Here is a 19,655-nt window from a genome sequence, read left to right on the forward strand (position 1 = left end):
CACTGTTTTTTATTTCTATACCCTTTGTCTTGTATATAAGTTTGTCTGTTTTAGGGAGGAAAAAAGAGTATCACAGAAATGGTAGAAAAAGGGGTAAATCAATTCAGCAGTGATACTCACTAGATACCATTTTGGAAATGAACTTTCCATCTTAGGGAGGAGGCATTGGTAGGAGGAGAAAAAGTGAGAGCAAATAAGGGAGGCAGTAACACTGTTCAAAAGAAAATGTATCATTACCTTACTTACATAACTGTAACCCCTCTATGCAACACCTTTACAATAGAATTATACCTAAGAAAAACAAAAATGCACCAGGTGCGGTAGCTCAAGCCTGTAATCCTAGCTACTCAAGAGGCTGAGATCTGAGGATCAAGGTTCAAAGCCAGCCTGGGCACAAAAGGACCTTAGACTCTTATCTCCAATTAACCTCTAGAAAACTGGATGTGGAGCTGTGGCTCAAGAATAGGGTGGTACCCTTGAGCTGAAGAGCTCAGGGACAGTGCTAAGGCTGAGTTCAAGCCCCATGCCCCACACAAAAATAAAATAAAATATAAAAGGAAAAGGAAAATGCATACAAGATTTGAATGGGGGAGGAGGTCTTATACATAGACTTACGTTCTATAATAAAATAGTCATCCCCATCACCCCAAAAAAAGAACAATCTGTAGAGTGATTTACATGTGGACTGTAATACATACAGCCCAGAGAGAGGAAATATTTTTTATTTGAATCTCATTCAGTTGCAGCACAGGATAAATGTAAAGTAGATTTTAAAATTTTCCTAAATAAAATTTTCTTAAAACTATTTTCCTTGTAGCTTCCTTCACTTGTTTGTTCCTAAGACTATAGATAATAGGATTTAAGAATGGTGGAACAAATGTATACAATATGGAAAAAATCAAGTCCTCAATTGTTGCAGAAACTTTGGAAGGTCTTAAGTAAACAATAGAACCAGACCCCAAAAACACAACCACCACAATTATGTGAGGGATACAGGTGGAAAAGGCCTTTCCTCTCTCTTCTTGGACTGGAAACTTCAGCACAGTTGAAAATATGCGAACATATGATGTAAATATGAAGATAAGTGAGCCCCCACCTACCACCATGGATAAAACAAGAATTAAGAGTTGGTTGCTAAAGGTGTCTGAGCAGGACAGCCTCAGGAGAGAAGGGACATCACAGAAGAACTGAGGCACCACGTTAGACTGACAGAAGGACAGCCGGAATGTGTTGCCAGTGTGAACAGCTGCATAGAGGAGACCACTGAGTAAGGAAGCCAGTGTGGTCCGGACACAAAATGTGTGGTTTATTATGACAGGGTAGTGGAGAGGCTGGCAGATGGCCACATAGCGGTCCTGAGCCATTATGCTAAGGAATATGAACTCGACATATGCAAAATAAAGGACCAAGAATATCTGAGTTGCACAGCCAGCCACAGAAATGACCTGGTTGTCAATGAGAGAATTGATACAAGCATTAGGGACAGTAACAGAAATGTAGCCCATGTCCACAAAGGACAGGTTCCTGAGGAAGAAGTACATGGGCGTGTGCAGGTTCTGATCAAGGGTGGTGACAGTGACGATGATCAGATTCCCTAGCAGAGTGGCCAGGTACATGAGCAGGAGCAGCATGGAGAGCAGGAGCCTGAGCTTCCCCAAATCAGTGAATCCCTGGAGGAAAAACACAGTTACCATGCTGGCATTGGCCATCTTCTGAAAAAACTGGCTCACCTGGTGAATGAAAGAATGGAAGAGCAATGATGAGTAAAATGACCTTGCACTGTTTTCTCTAATGGCATTTACTTCTATTTCATAAAATCAATTTCTATGTATCCAAATTGATTTTATTCTTCTGATATGTATGGTGCAGTGCATTCTAATTTTATTATGTGAAGCCTGATGAATATTTACGGAAAACATATCCAGCTCATGAATTTTATTAAGATATTGGAGACTAAACTTATTATTAAGTTCCTTTTATGTCTCCTACATCTTGAATTAGCTGTTTCAATTTAGAGTATCTAGAGAAATGATTTAGTAGAAAATGTAAAAAGCAGGACTGGAAGTTTGGCCTCGTGGTGTAGGTACAGTGCTTGCCTAACATGCACGAAGACCGGGGTTGATTTCCTCGATACCACATACATAGAAAAAAAAGCTGGAAAGTGGCCCTGTGGCTCAAGTGGTAGAGCACTAGACTTGAGATAGTCCAAAGATAGTGCCCAGGACCTGAGTTCAAGGCCCAGGATTGGCAAAATAAGCATGTAATCATACTAATATATACATATCACAGTATATATGCATTCATATTTATATAAATATATACATTTTACAATGCCAATATTATACAAACATGGATACATATGCATATATATAAACCTCATATATATATATATATATATATATATATATATATATATATATGAGAGAAATGAAGATGGAAGATGGTACGACACCTGGAAAGAGCTCAGGAATAAATTCCAAGCCTTGAATTCAAGTCCAAGGACTAGCAAATTAATTAAGTAAGTAATTAGAAAATAGTCTACTCATATGTAAACTCCTACACCCACATTCATCTCATTTTTTACACAGGAGCCAAAAATAGAGGAAAAACCTTAACACTGGCCTTATGACAACCATCTGTAGAAGAGTGAAATTCAATCCCTAGCTCTCATCCTACATGAAAACTGGATCTAAAATTTTAGTGTAAAAACTTAACCTTTGTATTTGGATGCTAGTGACTCACACCTATAATCCTGAAACTTGGCATCTGTGAGACATTTTTCTCCAATTAACCAAAAAAAAAAAAAAAGCAAGAAGTGGAGCTGGGCACAAGTAGTAGAGAGCTAGCTTTGAACAAAATAGCTCCGAGATAGTGTCTAGGCCCCGAGTTCAAACCCCAGGAAAAACATACATATACTTACTCATACACACACACACACACACACACACACACACTGACACAATTCTTAATCTTTGAAACCAATACTATAAATTTGCCTTAAATACTGCGTGTAAATGCATAGGCAAGAAAATCCAGAGTAGGACTCCAGCTATCCAAAAACTAAATACAGGATAACAAAAATGACTTGGACCAAATTAAAAAACCTCTACACATTACAGGAAATACTTTTCAGAAGAAAGGTACAACTCTAAAAATTGGAGAAAAGTCTTATGTACTTGGGGATAAAAGAGTAGTGTCCAGCTAGGCACAGGTGGAGCACACCTATAATCCAGCTACTTAGGAGGCTGAAATCGGGGACTGTGGTTTACAGTCAGCCTAGGAACGAATGTCTGTGAGATTCTTGTCTTAAAATAACTACCAACGTGGTAGAACTCTAGCCTTGAATAAAGTTCAGATTTAGTGTCCTGGCACTAATTTCAGGTTCCAGGCACACACACACACACACACACACACACACACACAGGAGAGAGAGAGAGAGAGAGAGAGAGAGAGAGAGAGAGAGAGAGAGAGAGAGAGAGAGAGAGAGAGAGAGAGAGAGAGAGAGAGAGAGAAGGGGGAAGGGAGAGAGACAGAGACAGAGAGACAGAGAGAGACAATAACATGCCAAAAATTAAACACCAAAAAGGTAGAGGTAGGAAAGTGGGAGAAAAATATGAGTGGGAAGGGGTAACAGTGTTCAAGAAGTAATGCATCCACTACATTACGGATGAATGTAACTGTAACCCCTCTGTATATCCCTACAATAAAATAAGAAAAGTAAGGGAAGGGGTGGGTAGTGTCAGGAAAAGATGGAAAGGTTGAAAGGGGTAGTGACACTGACCAAAATGGATTCTATTCATAAACTGCTTTATAAAATATCAATGCCCTCATAGAACTATTTAAAGATAATTTAAAAAATCATCGAAATAGGGCCGGGAGTTTGGTCTAGTGGTAGAGTGTTTGCCTAGCATGCACGAAGACCCAGGTTCGATTCCTCGGTACCACATACATAGAAAAAAAGCTGGAAGTGGTGTTGAGGCTCAAGTGGTAGAGCTCTAGTCTTGAGAAAATCCAAGGACAGTGCTCAGGCCCTGAGCTTAAGCCCAGGACTGGCAAAAAAAAAAATCATCGAAATAATAGGCAACTAGATTAAACAGTTTTCAGACAAAAACTAAGAACATATGATTTAAAAGTGCATGAAGTGTTCAACATCCTTTTTTCCCATTTATTTGCTTTGTTCTTGTTTGGTTTCTTTGTTCAACATCCTAATCTACCAAAAATGTATATGAAAACAGCACTAATTCCATTTTATCCAAGCAAGAATGACAATTATCAAGGAGAAATGAACAAATATTAGCAAAGAAGAAAAAAAGAACTTTCATATGTTGTTAATAGAACTGTAAATCAGTCCTATTAATATCAGTATGAAGTTTCACTAAAAATTTAAAGTAGACCTACTTTATTACCGTGCTTTGAACATAGATAAAATGGAATGTGAGTCTGATTCAAGCCAGTAATCCTAGCTACTCAGGAGGCTAAGATCTGAGGATCACAGTTCAAAGCCAGCCTGGACACACAAGTCTGTGAGACTTTTGTCTCCAATTAACCCCAGAGACCCAGAAGTGGTGCTGTGGCTCAAGTGGTAGAGTGATAGCCTCAAGCTCTGGGATGGCACCCAAGCCCAGAGTTCAAGACCCACAACCAGCAACTACAACAAAAACAGAGTAATACTTTCAACTGGTTGTAAATGGTTTGCTTATTAATCCTAGGTATTCAGAAGACTGAAACTGAAAGATCATAATTCAAAGCCACCCTGGGCAGAAAAAAGCCCATTAGACCTTTATCTCTCATACACCTCTAAAAATCTGTAAGTGGAGCTCTGGCTCAAGTGATAGAGCATTAACTTGGAATATAAAATCTCAAGGGCAGTGCCCAGGCCCTGACTTAGAAGTGAACAACAAAAACAAAAATAAAAGCAAGCAAGAAACACTTGCATATGCATAATTACCAAAGCAATATTCCTGATAGGCAAGCATTTGAAATAGCTTAGGTACTCAATAAATTATGAATAAGGAAAATATGACATATGCACACACTTACGGTCCTGCAGAGTACTATAATACTGCATTATAGACATTAATTTCTTGTCACATAAGTAGTTTGCAAAGATTATCTCCCATTTTGGAGACCCTTTCAGCACTCTAATATTTTTATTGTACTGCAGTCACTTAATTTGATGTTTTCATCTGCCCATCCTTTTGAGCTTTGAAGTCCTCTCCAAAAGTCATTTCACAAACCTATATCTTCATGTATTTCCCCAATGTTTTCTTCTAATAGTTTCAAACTTCTTTACACATTCCAATATTAACAAAATACTAGAAGAATATTTAGCAACAAATGGACATCCAAATTTGTGTAGTCAGGAAGCACAGTGGCAATGATTTGCTTTCCATTCATTTATCATGTTGGGTTTGGAGTTGTGTCTATTGAAAAGGTTGACATTTTCATGGACATTTAAAAATCACTGAAACTACCCTATACTGATTTTTAACAATTCAATTTGATGAATTTTTCCTTGAAATTAGTTAACTAATATATGACTGTCTTCATTTATTCTATTAATAACTGTTTTACAAGCAAAAAGAAATCTTTTGCACTGATAGTCCCTATTTTTACCTGAAATTCCTTCCCCATTTCAAGCCTGTATTCCTAAAATCACTGAAAAGCCTATTATGACAGAGAGGAAGGCCTAGAGAGTAAAAGTAATCACAGTATACTCACTGTTCTTAACCCAGAAATGATGACACAGATTTTACTTCTAATTTCCTCTACATAAGGACTTAAAAGATATTTTAACCTAATGTTCTATGCTTGCATTCACAAAAACAAAACACCATTCATACATTTGACAAATGGGTCGATCATGTTCTCTATCTCTGACATATATACCTGCTCATAAGTTACTTGCAAATACTCTGGGAAAAAAGTCCCAGTTAAAGCAGGTCGCCCAAGGGTATTTTCATCCAGGTAGAAATCCCTAGAGTATAGCAGAAAAAGGACTCAATTAAAATTCAGGAATGGACAGAGATGATGTTTGACTTAGTAAATTAATGAGATGATAGTCATGAGTAACAAACATTTGCAGACACCATGAAGCCTCTGCTTGGATCTGCAATATAGCATCATTTACCTATGTGTGTGTATGTATGTATATATGTTCATATGTATGTACTATGTATCTATCTATCTATGTATCTGCTTGTCTGTCAATTTATCAATCATATGTCTCTATCTATCTATCTATCCATGAATCACCTATGATGTGTGCCAGTCCTGGGACTTGAACTCAGGGCCTCGAGATTGTCCCTGATCTCATTTGTTCAAGGCTAATTCTCCACTACTTGGGCCACAACTGCACTTCCAGCTTTCTGGTAGTTTATTCTAGAAATGGGTCTCACAGACTCCAGCTGGTTTCGAACCTTGATCCTCAGATATCAACATCCTGAGTAGCTAGGATTACAGGCATGAGTCACCAGTGCCCACTTTCACAGCATTTATTTTGGTTAGCATCTTTTATTTTTAACAGCTCAAATCATATTACCCCAATTGTTCTATTAATAGAACACATACATATTGCTCTCTGCAGTTCTTGGACAAATTGAGAGAATTGAATGGCAATAATCCTCCTTAAAACCTTCAAATGTGGGGGAAATACCTATGATATTTAATGCTTACAGTTGAACAGATGATCTTGCATAGGTAACGCAAGAGTTCTATCAACAAGTTCCATCCCAGGCCCAAAACAAAGAGTTATGATCGTTGATATAATTAAATGCCATTAAATTTCAAAGGCCAGCCTAGTACAGAGATGAATAGTAGCAAACTTTGTGCCCTGTGACCATTATCTGTTGCAGCTGCAGACCTAGAATTTTTTTGTCTTTGCGGGTGATTGCTATTGTTATTATTATTTCTATGCCTTCTCTTTTATTTTTTTTAAGTCAAAGACTAGACTTCAACTCAATAGCTGCTGCTTTTGCTCATTGCCTAGTACTCTACCAACTGAGTCATGCCTCACCTTACTTTACACATCACTTTTGCCAGTTTTAGTGTTGAACTCAGAGTTTAGGCACTGTCTTTGATCTTTCTCAAGACTAGCACTCTACTACTTGAGCCACAGCACCACTTTTGTCTTTTTCTGTGTATGTGGTAACCAAGGAATCGTACCTAGAGCTTCGTGAATGCTAGGTAAGCACTCTACCACTAGGCCACGCTCCTGGACTCCTACTCTTATTTGCTATAGGTGTTAGGAAAATTATGCAGGTATATTTACATATAACTTACATATGTATATATTATGAATCACAATCATGTTTAAAGTGAATTGCATTTACTATTATGTATTGTAATGCAACCACAATTTTACAAGGTGGGTGTATTTGGGAACTGAAGATAAACACACAAAGCCAGAAATGGAGCTGTGCTCAATGGTAGAGTATAGCCTGAGCAAAATAGCTAAAAGACAAGTTCAAGCCCCAGGACTCAGAATTCTCCCTCTCTCTCTCTCTCCCTCTCTCTCTCTCCCTCCCTCTCTCTCTCTCTCTCTCTCTCTCTCTCTCTCTCTCTCTCTCTCTCTCTCTCTCTCTCTCTCTCTCTCTCTCTCTCTCTCTCTCTTCCTCTCCCTCTCTCTCTCTCTCTTCCTCTCTCTCTTCCTCTCTCTCTTCTCTCTCTCTCTCTCTCCTTCTCTCCCCACCTACATTTCCATTTACTTCAAGTCAGAACCAAACAAAACCAAGAAATTCTGCTGAGTAAATAGTTAAAAGGAACTTCCATATACTTATAGTGGATAATAAACTAATTCAATCACTGTGGAAATATCACATTCTTCAACTGACTAAATGGAGATCTTACAACTATCTGCAATACCATTATTGGGCACATATCCAAAGGAGAGTATATTAATATGCCAGAAATACAATTATTTAACTCTGCTTACTGTAGCTAAATGATAGAATCAATCCAGTTATTCAACAGAAGATGAATGGATAAAAAAGCAACAGCATTTGACAATACTTGTAAATTGGGAAATAACTAGAAGCTAGTCTATAGTCAATCTGAAAGTGTGTCTCAGCAAATGTATGCAGAATCCCATGCTGCAGGGATTTTGTGCTCTTATTGAATTATAGGACTGTCCTTTTTACAAATAACTGTATGTATGACCCTTGTTGTACATGAGAATATAAATCTGTCATTCCTTTTCTCAAACTAAAACACATGTTTTATTTATGAATTGGCACTGAGTCCTGTAAACCAAATTTCTGATATCATATACCACAAGAGAATACAATTCAAATACAAAAATAATAAAATTCTGTACATGGCTCAACAGGAATGAATTTTGGGAAAATTATAAAATTGAAGTTAGTCACAAAAAAACTATTATTTCAATGGCTTGAAATACCTAAAATTGGGAAATTCTTATACAAATTATATACTTGCCATTTTCAAGAAGCAAGTTTGGAGTTATGGACTAATGATTACACTTTCTTTGTGGATGTTAATTTTTAAACTCTACTATTGATGGAATAAAATTATGAAGACCAGGAGTGGGCCAAGTGGTTAGAGTGCTTGCATAGCATGCATGAAGACTTGGTTCAATTACTTGGTACCACAAACACAGAAAAAGCCTAAAGTGGTGCTGTGGCTCAAGTGGTATAGGTCTAGCCTCAAAAAAAGCCCAAGGGGCAGGGAGTTTGGTCTAGTGGTAGAGTGCTTGCCTAGCATGCACTAAGACCCGGGTTCAATTCCTTGGTACCACATACATATAAAAAAGCCAGAAATGGTGCTGAGGCTCAAGTGGTAGAGCTTCTAGCCTTGAGAAAGTCCAAGGATAGTGCTCAGGCCCTGAGCTCAAGCCCAGGACTGGCAAAAAAATAAAAAAAAAGCCCAAGGACAGTGCTCAGACCATGAGTTCAAGCCCCAAGACTGGCAAAAAATATGAAGACCATAAATATTTATACTCTGAATTATTAAAATCAGATTTTATTATAGAGTACTGTAAAAGTTTTAAAGTAATATTAATATTATATCTAATTTTTGGAGCAATAAAATTTTGTTTGGTTAAAATTAAGTTGACTTTTCAACTCTACAATTCTACCTCACTCCAGTTAGAATAGCCATGATCAAGAAACCTAATAACAACAGATGCTGGAGGGGATGGGCCAGGAGGGATCACTACTACACTCTTGGTGGGAGTGCAAATTTGTTCAACCACTATGGAAAGCAGTATGGCAGTTCCTCAAAGGACTAAACATAGAGCTCTCCTATGACCCAGCAATTTCACTACCTGGCATTTACCCAATCGTTCAAAAACAAGGACATATTAAATCCTCTAGCACAATGATGTTCATTGCAGCACTACTTACCATAATAAAGATATGGAACCAACCCAGATGTCCCTCAGTTGATGATACTTAGGAAAAAAAATTATATTAAGTGAAGTAAGCCAGACTCAAAGGAACACAGGCTCAATGGTTTCCCTCATTTGTCATAATCAGTAGAAACCATGGGCTCTCCTAGCAGAGATTTACAATAGAACAAAACCTAGATACATAGGGCCATATAGTATGATGCTAAATGAAAGGACCTCTGGATATAGAAACAAAAGCCATACAATGAGTGGCTGTAGCCCTTAAGGTACTATGTTATCTCTCATCCCTTTTGCTGTCCCTTTGTTATCTCATATTGCTACAGTATTTCACCTTGTTATCTGATATATTGCACATATTCTTATTTGGTTATTTGAAATTGGATAGGGAAGGGGGGAAAACAAGATGAGAGGCTGGTTGTGGGGAGGGAAATGGGGACCAAGACATAAGAAAGGGTATCAATGTTTGTGAAGTAATGCACCTTCTATCTGATGAATATAATGTAACCCTTCTATTAATTACAATAAAAATAAATGGAAAAAATTAAGTTGATTTCTAAGAATTATGTAAAACATAGTATAGACGTTGCTATTGTATATTTTGGTATCAGAAAGATGGGCTTTTTAAGTCTATCATTTCTCTTTCTCCAATCTCTGCTCTTTAACTAGATAGTTCTTCACTTCATAGAACATAAAAGAAATAAATACCCCTGTATAATTTTATATGCTTCACTAGAGTGGACTATATATATATATATATATATATATATATATATATATATATATCTCCAAACAATTTTTTCATGGTATTTTTGTGAGTGCATATGAGTGACAGTAGAATTTAATTGGATGGACTGAGTAAAGCACATCAACTGCTTACTGTGTGTCCTACACGGCAAGGCCTATGTAACACAAAATTCTCATCCTTCCCTCTGGTGACTGGCAGATTCAGTCATGCAATAACTGCTCTTCATGACTGTAGAGTATCCTCTCTGTTTCAGATACAGAGGTGACATCAAGTCTGCAGATTTTAGATATGCCAAACACCAGAGGGCATGAATCAATAGATAGACATATGTTACTTGGAGAATCTTAATATGCCCATCTGTTAAAATTTTATTTGTGTTAAAAGCACAATAAGTGAAAATAATTCATTTATTCAGGGAAATCACTTATTAGATGAAAGTAACTGAGTGTTACTCATAAAATGTGCATACAGCAATTATACCTATACATATAATATATATGGGAAAAGATTAAAATATAGATTTATTTAAAACTCTACGTCAAATGGCACATTATTTATTCATCTGTGTGATAGCCTAACCTATGTTATGTAATGATTGTTTATAACTCTGTCCCTTGGGATAGGATTGTACCTCGATGGTAAAACTTTTGTATTGCTTATGCAAGTTCCTGGGTTCAACTCCAACGACCATACAAGAAACATATATCAATATGCTTTCAAAGGAATTGTTGCCATTTAGTTCTGTCATTTTTAAAGAGCTAAATATATCAGCATGTACTATTTTATTCAGAGGTTGAATGAGGTTATCTGATCTGAGCTGCTTAAAATATAAGATGCTGTATTTGAGGTCCAAATAGACGCCCTTGTAGTCTATAAATAAAGTTCACCCATGCCCCCGATATCACTCATTCACTAAGTTAATCATTATCTGTACTCCCATAGTTGATATTGTTTCTACTTTTATGAACCCTGTCCATTCTGGATTTTAATTGGGCACTTTTCTACTGTACTCTAGAGATCATTATCTGTATAGAAACATCCCATGGGCAACCTGTTATTACTGAGTTAAAAGGATTTTGTTTCCAGAGTATTTGCTGATGATTCATGAGGAGACATATATTTCAGATAAAATGAATGACTACTTGAAAAATTCAGCAATGGACTTTTATGTTTCTAAGGGCCATTTTAAATCTTGTATGCATAGGAAATTAGGTTAAAATGTCTTTAGATCCTTAATGGAAGTTGGAAGAAAATACTGTGTTCTTACCTTAGAATCAAGAACAGTGTTTAAGAGTGAGTACACTTTCAGTTTCTCCCTGACCTGTGGTTTACATCAGGATTTAATGGTGATATTTTAGTTGACATTGAAATCTTGTTAGGAAATGGAAAAATAATTCTAGTCAAAATATACATGGAGATTATCAGAAGAAAATATAATATTTTTTGTAATGCCACTAGGAGAGTATGTGAAGAGAGTAACAGTATTGTAAGGAAAAAATCATCAGAGAATTTTAAAAATATTTTACAGTAGTTTTGGAATTTCAAATGTCCCACAATAACATAAAAATTGTCATAGAAAGTCTGGGAGTTTGGCCTAATAGTGGAGTACTTGCTTAGAATACATAAAGCCCTCGGTTCAAATCCTTTATACCTCATACACAGAAGAAGTCAGAAGTGATGCTGTGGCTCAAGTGGTAGAGCTCTAGCCTTGAGAAACTTAAAGGACACTGCCCAAGCCCTGAGTCCAAACTCCAGGACTGACAAACAAAGTTGTCATAGACTCATCTTCAATGTATAAAACTAAAGTTGATCATTATCTCTTTAACTGATCTGGAATGTTTATACTGTATGTATATAATATAACTTTCCTCAGCTATCATCATTTTCTTAGTTTTTTTTTTTTTTTGCCTGTCCTGGGCTTGAACTCAGGGCCTGAACACTGTCCTTGGACATTCTCAAGGCTAGAGCTCTACCACTTGAGCCTCAGCACCACTTCTGTCTTTTTTCTATGTATGTGGTACTGAGGAATTGAACCCGGGTCTTCATGCATGCTACGCAAGCACTCTACCACTAGACTAAATTCGAAATCATACAGGATGAGACTAAATGAAATGAATTCTAGGTTACAGAAACACAAGGTCGATTTTTGTGATTGTTGTTCCTTATGTATTGGGTGAAGTTATTTTTTTCCCACTTATGGTTAATCTCAGTGGCTACTATATCTGACTTTGTTACCTAGTATATTGGATATATGTTTATTTGTTTATTTTAAATAGGGGAAAATAAGGTGATTGGGAGGGGATAGGGAGAGGGAAAAGGGGACAAAAACATGAGGTTTATTAAGGTTCAAGAAGTAATGAAGCCATTGCAGGATAATATTCATTATCCTGAAAATAAAATACAATAATAAAGAAATAAAGTAATTAATCTAGGTAAACTAGAAAAAATGCTTTTAACCCTAGTATATATAAAGAAACATAGACAAGTCGAAATGGTTCATCTGTATAATTTGAATTACTCGAGTGCTAAGATTTGGAGCATTGTAGTTGGAGGCTAATCTGGGCAGAACAGTCCTCTACACTGTATCCTTAAAATAATTAGCCAAATTCAGGCTGCAAGTATAGCTCAAGTGGTAGAACCCTAGCTGAACATGCAAGCAGAGTAAGCACAAGGCCTTGAGTTCAAACCCTGATGTCACTGAAGCAATAAATAAAAGTCTAGATCAACTCTATCAGCTTAAATCTGAACTAAAACTATATTAGATGTAAGGTAGTAAATAATGGAAAGGACCATTTTCAGTCCATTAGCACATGTTTTATTTTTCTCCATCCTTCTGTCTTACAGATGACACAGAATTTTCAGAGCATGGTCAATGTCAGCACCGTGACTGAGTTTCTCCTGGAGGGCTTTGCTGAGGCGTGGGAGCTCAGGCTCCTGCTCTCCACGCTGTTTCTGCTCATGTACCTGGCCACCCTGCTAGGGAATCTCATCATCGTTACTATCACCACCCTTGACCAGAACCTGCACACACCCATGTACTTCTTCCTCAGGAATCTATCCATCACAGACATGTGCTACATTTCTATCACTGCCCCCAGTGCCTGTGTGAATACTCTCACTGACAACAGGGCCATTTCTATGGTGGGCTGTGCAACTCAGATCTTTCTGGTCATATTTTGTGCATGTGTGGAGACTCTGTTCCTCACTATCATGGCTCATGACCGCTGTGTAGCCATCTGTCAGCCTCTCCGCTACCCTGTCATCCTGAGTCACAAATTTTGTGTTAAATCCACACTGGTTTCTCTAGTCTGCAGTGTCATATATGCGACTCTTCACACTGGAATCACATTCCGGCTGTCCTTCTGTGGATCTAATGTGGTTCACCAATATTTCTGTGATATTCCCTCCCTGCTGAAACTGTCCTGCTCAGACACCTTTAGCAACAAACTTTTCAATCTCCTGTGTGCCATGGGGGTGGGTGGAAGTAATTTTGTCTTCATTGTCACATCGTATGTTCGCATATTTTCAACTGTGTTGAAGTTCCCAGTTAAAGAAGAGCATGGGAAAGCCTTTTCCACCTGTGTGCCTCACATTCTTGTGGTGTCTGTTTTCTTTAGTTCTGGTGCTATTGTGTACCTAAGACCGCCAGTAAAATCTGGAATGATTCAGGACAAGATTTTCTCTGTATTTTATACAATTGTTCCACCCTTTTTAAATCCTGTTATCTACAGCTTAAGAAACAAACAAGTAAAGGAAGCTGCAAGAAAAGTCATATTAGGAAAGCTGTATTTAGGAAAATTATAATGATCTATTTTAGATTTATCTTGCGATGTAATTGAGTAAGGTATATTTTAATATACTTTTTTTTCCCTCTGAATGTCTTCTACTCCTCATCCCCAAATTACTATAATAATTTCTGTACTATCAACCATATGATTATTTTCTACCAAGCTTTCCACAAAGGAACAAAAGGTGCATGGTATCCTTAATATGTAGATATTAGTTACAAACAATACAAAAGTGATGACTCAATGTTTGGGTACCCAAGGCTCTGGAAATGGTCTTGGAGATATAAACATAACTACATAAAAGTCTATGATGGGCTACATACTCTATAGACATAATATCTTATTACATGGATTAATATGTATTTTAATTTTAATTATGCTCTAAAATCTATGTGCCAGTGATTGTATATAGAAATTCCTTTCTTGAATATTTGTTTGTTGACCATGACATTTGAAATAAAATGTAAAAATACAATGAAAAAGAATTATTTGTGTGTTTTAAGTCATCTAATATAACAATTTGATACATTATATATTGTAATGGTACAATTAAATGAATTCAGTTTCTATTTGATAAACTAAAAACTAAGTTTTAAGGATTTTACCCTATTTACATCCTTTCATGAAAGGGAATGACTATATGACATTTAAATAATTATGTGATAAATATGCTTATGATTCATCCCATATTTAACTATTGAATTCATAGACATTCAAAGATCATTCCCTGAAACTTTATGTTATTTTTTTGTCTAGTTAGAAATTGTCATTATGGGGCCGGGAGTTTGGCCTAGTGGTTAAAGTGCTTGCCTAGCATGCATGGAGACCCGGGTTCGATTCCTCAGTACCACATACATAGAAAAAAGCTGGAAGTGGTGCTGAGGCTCAAGTGGCAGAGCTCTAGCCTTGAGAAAGTCCAAGGACAGTGCTCAGGCCCTGAGCTCAAGCCCAGGACTGGCAAAAAAAAAAAAATTGTCATTATGTGTAGCGATCACTGCAGGTACTTCTAGACAAAAGATACATTAATCTACCTACATTGCTTTGTTTTCTATTTGCTAGCTGACAATTCTTAGATATAAAAACGATACACTTAGATATGCTCCCTCAATGTGGCTTATGAACACAACATACATTATTGTTTCAGAAAAATGACTAAAAATCAATTCAAATTATGTTCCTTGTCCGAAAACACTTGGAGTTGGAACAATTGGGATGGGGGCAGCCTGAACAAAGCTTAGTATTTGACCCTGTTTATGATTGCTTCATTCTATTTGAAATCATATATTGCAAACAGTGTATGATCGTTGGCCTGCATTATAACAAACAGGTTTCCAAAATTAGTTTGAACCAGTAATAATAACACTTGCAATTATTGAGGAACCATTCTCAAAATTACATTTCAAGCAGAAACTTCTTCCTAATGCTTCATACATATAAACAGCATATGATGTATCTATTTTAAACCCTGGGAAATGAGGCCAGGAGTTTGGCCTAGTGGTAGAGTGCTTGCCTAGCATGCATGAAGACCCGGGTTTGATTCCTTGGTACCATATACATAGAAAAAGCTAGAAGTGGTGCTGTGGCTCAAGTGGTAGAGCTCTAGCCTTGAGAAAAGCCCAAGAACAGGACTCAGGCTCTGAGTTCAAATTTCAGGACTGGCAAAAAAAACACACATGGGAAATGGCATTTAGTTCAAACACCAATATCAGAAAAGAGTCTTCATGTAAATCGAGTCACTCCGAATTCTGGTTTGCCTCACCTATCCACATATACCTAATTTTTGCCTAAATATAGCCCTCATCAAAGGCAACATCAAAATTTATTCAGTCATTTAAGACATCAAATCATCTTGCTCAGGAAATCTCTTGCTTTGATGCAATGTATCCTACTTTCATTTCGATAAACTCATATACTTTGCCACTAGCCTTTTGTGTCCTTCTCAGTCTTTTGTATGACACATAAAGAGCCCAGACCCATCTCACGGAAAAGATAGCTTTCATTTCTTGAAACCACTACTCTGCCCATATCACCAAATCTCATAAGTACTTGACCCATATTTATTACTTTCATAATTTCATGAACTTTCAACCAGTCAAAACTCCAAAAGTAACATGTTTATCTCTCTTTTCTACCAAAATATACTCCTCCATCTATATGTTAAGACAAAAATGTGAAAAATACATTGAAGGCAAGGCTAATAGGAAATATTTGGAGGTGCAAATTAATGAGCTGTAGCAGTCCCATTAGATATTATTAGCCCCATGGATTAAATAATCTATGCTTGCTAAGTCTGTTTATCTTGTACAATGTCATGAAATTTAGCACAAAGTGGATATTTGCGAGAAGTTGGGGTCAAGAAAAGAGATGTAGAAGAATGAAGGAGGAAAGAGGGAGAATGCGAGCAAAAATATCATTATATATTATACCACAGAATTGAGAAATACAAGGGATAAGGTGGGCTGGAGGGGGAGGGTGAAGATGATGAAATAATGACTCAGATCAAGATGCATTGTGCGCATAAACTGCCTTGTCAAAAGACGATAATAATCCAAAATTTGGGGCTGAGAGTTTGGCCTAGTGGTAGCGTGCTTGCCTAGCATGCATGAAAGCCTGGGTTCAATTCCTGGGTACCACATACATAGAGAAAAGCCAGAGGTGGTGCTGAGGCTCAAGTGGTAGAGCTCTAGCCTTGAGAAAGTCCAAGGACAGCGCTCAGGCCCTGAGCTCAAGCCTAGGACTGGCAAAAAAAATAAAATAATAATAATAATCCAAAATTAGGATAAGTAAAAGAAGGCTTTAGTTGGGAAGGGTGGGTAAGAATGTTGAAAGGATGACAGTGATCAAGATATACTGCTTTCATAAACTTGTTCAATTAGTGGCAACTCCTTTATATAATTACTTATATAAAATATTTTTAAAATTGTATAATCTAAACTACTGAAGTCATAATGATGTTGCCTTGTTCCCAGAATTTAGATGCATCTCAAGATTCTATGTTCTATCTACAGAAATCTTGCTGCTTTATTCTCAACAATGGCATTAATATTGTTGTCCCTGTTGTTTCTGTAGAATGTTCTGGTCCCCTTGATAAACTTCTGCTTATTCTTATAAGTGTAGATGAAAGGTTGCCTGCATCGCTTTCTAAGTTGAACATAGATTCATCTCCACAGAGGGAACTTGAGGATGTTTGTATCTCAATTCCATATGGCAAGCTAAAGTCACAACTGGGGGAAAATATAAAACATTGGTGCAAGGAGGGGTACTGGGACAGAAAGTACATGGTCAAAGCACACATGGTTGCTTGGTGCTACATGCTTTGAACTATTCACGCCTATGAGTTGTTCTCATTGTTTGCTAAATTGCTGGAGGGACAAAGAAGATTGGTGAATGATTCCTTTCAATTTTCAACAGAAAATCCTCTGACAAAATGCCTTTGGTGCCAGGGACTACCCAGCTGGGAGCACTCAGATTCAGCCATTGGGGAAACCACAATAATACCGACTCTTGCAAACTTGAATACTGAAAAACAAGTAGGTATTCAACCCAACAACAGGAGCAGTACATATACACAATTTGCCCAATGACAGGAAAAGAAAGGCTGGGATGAGCCTTCAACTATCAATATAATCCTATCAAATATCCATTTGGGATGTAACTTACTGAGGCTGTAAACAAAAACAATTCAATTCACTAATCTTCCTTCCCCCAAACACACACAAAACCCAAACTGCAACAGAGCAGTAGGATTAGCTGATGGGGACTGAGTATAAGGTATCTCCAGCCACAGTCCTTTTAGCAATGACACTACTTTTTTTATTGGTTGATCTTTCTCTGTATTTGTTTATTACTAATTACACCATAGTGATTTATAATATAATTAACACATTGAATCTCATGTATTTTTTCTTCCAAATTGTACCTCTTTTTGAACTTCTCCCAATTTTCATCATTGTATGCTTTATCCTTCATTTTATCATTTGATGTTTTAATTACTAGTGACTTTAGTGTATATGTACATATATATGTATATGTATATGTATATGTATATGTATTTTTTTTGCCAGTACTGGCGTATGAACTCAGGGCCTCAGCAGTGTCCTTGGGTCTTCTCAAGGCTAGAACTACCACTTGAGCCACAGCGCCACTTCTGGCTTTTTCTATGTATGTAGTATTGAGGAATCAAAAACAGAGCTTTGTGCATGCTAGGCAAGCACTCTACCATTAGGCCAAATTCCCAGTGCCAGTTTTAATATTTTTATAAAATGTATTATGTAATTATTTTATAACTAATTTGGAAACCTAAATTCTACAAAAATATTGATAAAAAAGCATTGCATTTCTAGATTCACTTTCTTTACCAAAAATTCATTTAAGAGGGTATAAATGGATCACTAATAATAGTGACATTGAAATAATAATAGCATTCCCAAACAAAAAAATTCAGGAACAGACAATTTCACAATAAAATTTTCCCGCCTCTTTAAAGAAGCTTGAATATAAATGCTTATCAAACTATTCCATGAAACAGAAAGGAAATCACGTTTTAGTTGTTTGTGTTTATATTAGTTATTATCTGGGGCTTGTACGCAGGGCCTGGGCAATGCAACCCTGAGCCTTTTGGGGCTCAAGGCTAGAGCTCTGCCACTTGAGCCACAGCACCACTTCTGGTTTTTGAATGGTTAATTGGGGGTAAGAGTCTCATGGGAACTTTTCTGTACTGTCTGGTTTCAAACTTCAATCCTCATATCTCAGCTTCCTGAGTTGCTAGGATTTCTAGCATGAGATACCTGCCCCCAATACATACATTTATCATTGCACATCATTTTGATGGTATTAACAATAATTTGCTTGATCAACTGTTTACCTTCACAGATTTTTTTAGGTGTGTCATGGGGCTTGAAATCTTGGCCTGGGTGCTGTCCCTGAGCTCTTTAGCCTCAAGACTACCACCCTACCCTGGAACCACAGCCCTACTTCCCATTTTCTAGTGATTAACTGGTGATAAGAATCTCACATTCTTTAGTGCCCAGACTGGCTTTGAACAGAGATCCTCAGATCTCAGCCTCCTGAGTAGCTAAGATTACAGGCATGAGCCATCATGCCTGGCTCTTCACATATTTTTTGAAAGAATATTTACACATACATAAAATTGTGTGCATAATTTTGTTATTCACAGTTTGGGTGCAATATTAATATGTGCTTTCATTATTCTTATCTATATTCTGAAACATATAAATATTAAATCCTCAGGCAAAACATTTGTATCTTTTTTTAAGTTTTTGTAGAACATCTTAAAATAAACAGGGAAGATAAATGACAAGGTTTCAGTCATGTTGGCATATACTTTCTTGCATTTGCATATTAAAATTTTACAGACTAATATAAAAATTAAATTCAGTAATCCTTTTAGTAGTTTACCCCTGTTAAAAATACATTCAAAACCAGAAAAAATACTGTTTTTCTCCTTTCTCATACCTTGGATATATTGTCTGCTAGGAGGAATTATATGTTCCTCATGATCATATGTCAGAATATTAAAATAAACTTAAAATGGTAATAATTTTGCCCAAGTGTGAGATCATAAATTTCAGTTATTCAGAAAGAATGACATCGCCCCATTTGTTAGGAAATGGAAAGACTTAGAAAAAAATCATATTAAGTGAAATAAGCCAGACTAAAGGAACTTAGGCTCAATGGTTTCCCTCATTTGTCATAATCAGTAGAAACCTTGGGCTCTCCTAGCAGAGATTTGCAA

At 36.8% G+C, this 19,655-nt stretch overlaps 2 protein-coding genes across 2 annotated transcripts; one reads left to right on the top strand and one right to left on the bottom strand.

Moving 5' to 3' along the window:
* Positions 1-770: 770 nt before the first annotated feature.
* On the bottom strand, positions 771-1,709 carry LOC150057579 (olfactory receptor 14C36-like). The gene has a single exon (XM_090339752.1). The coding sequence runs from the start codon at positions 1,707-1,709 to the stop codon at positions 771-773; it is 939 nt and encodes a 312-aa protein (XP_090195878.1).
* An 11,268-nt stretch (positions 1,710-12,977) lies between these two features.
* Positions 12,978-13,916, top strand: LOC150057580 (olfactory receptor 14C36-like). The gene has a single exon (XM_090339753.1). The coding sequence runs from the start codon at positions 12,978-12,980 to the stop codon at positions 13,914-13,916; it is 939 nt and encodes a 312-aa protein (XP_090195879.1).
* Positions 13,917-19,655: the final 5,739 nt, after the last annotated feature.

This window comes from Megascapheus bottae, chromosome 10, assembly GCF_031878675.1.
Source record: "Megascapheus bottae isolate mThoBot1 chromosome 10, mThoBot2.hap1, whole genome shotgun sequence".
In the NCBI taxonomy this organism is placed as follows: domain Eukaryota; kingdom Metazoa; phylum Chordata; class Mammalia; order Rodentia; family Geomyidae; genus Megascapheus; species Megascapheus bottae.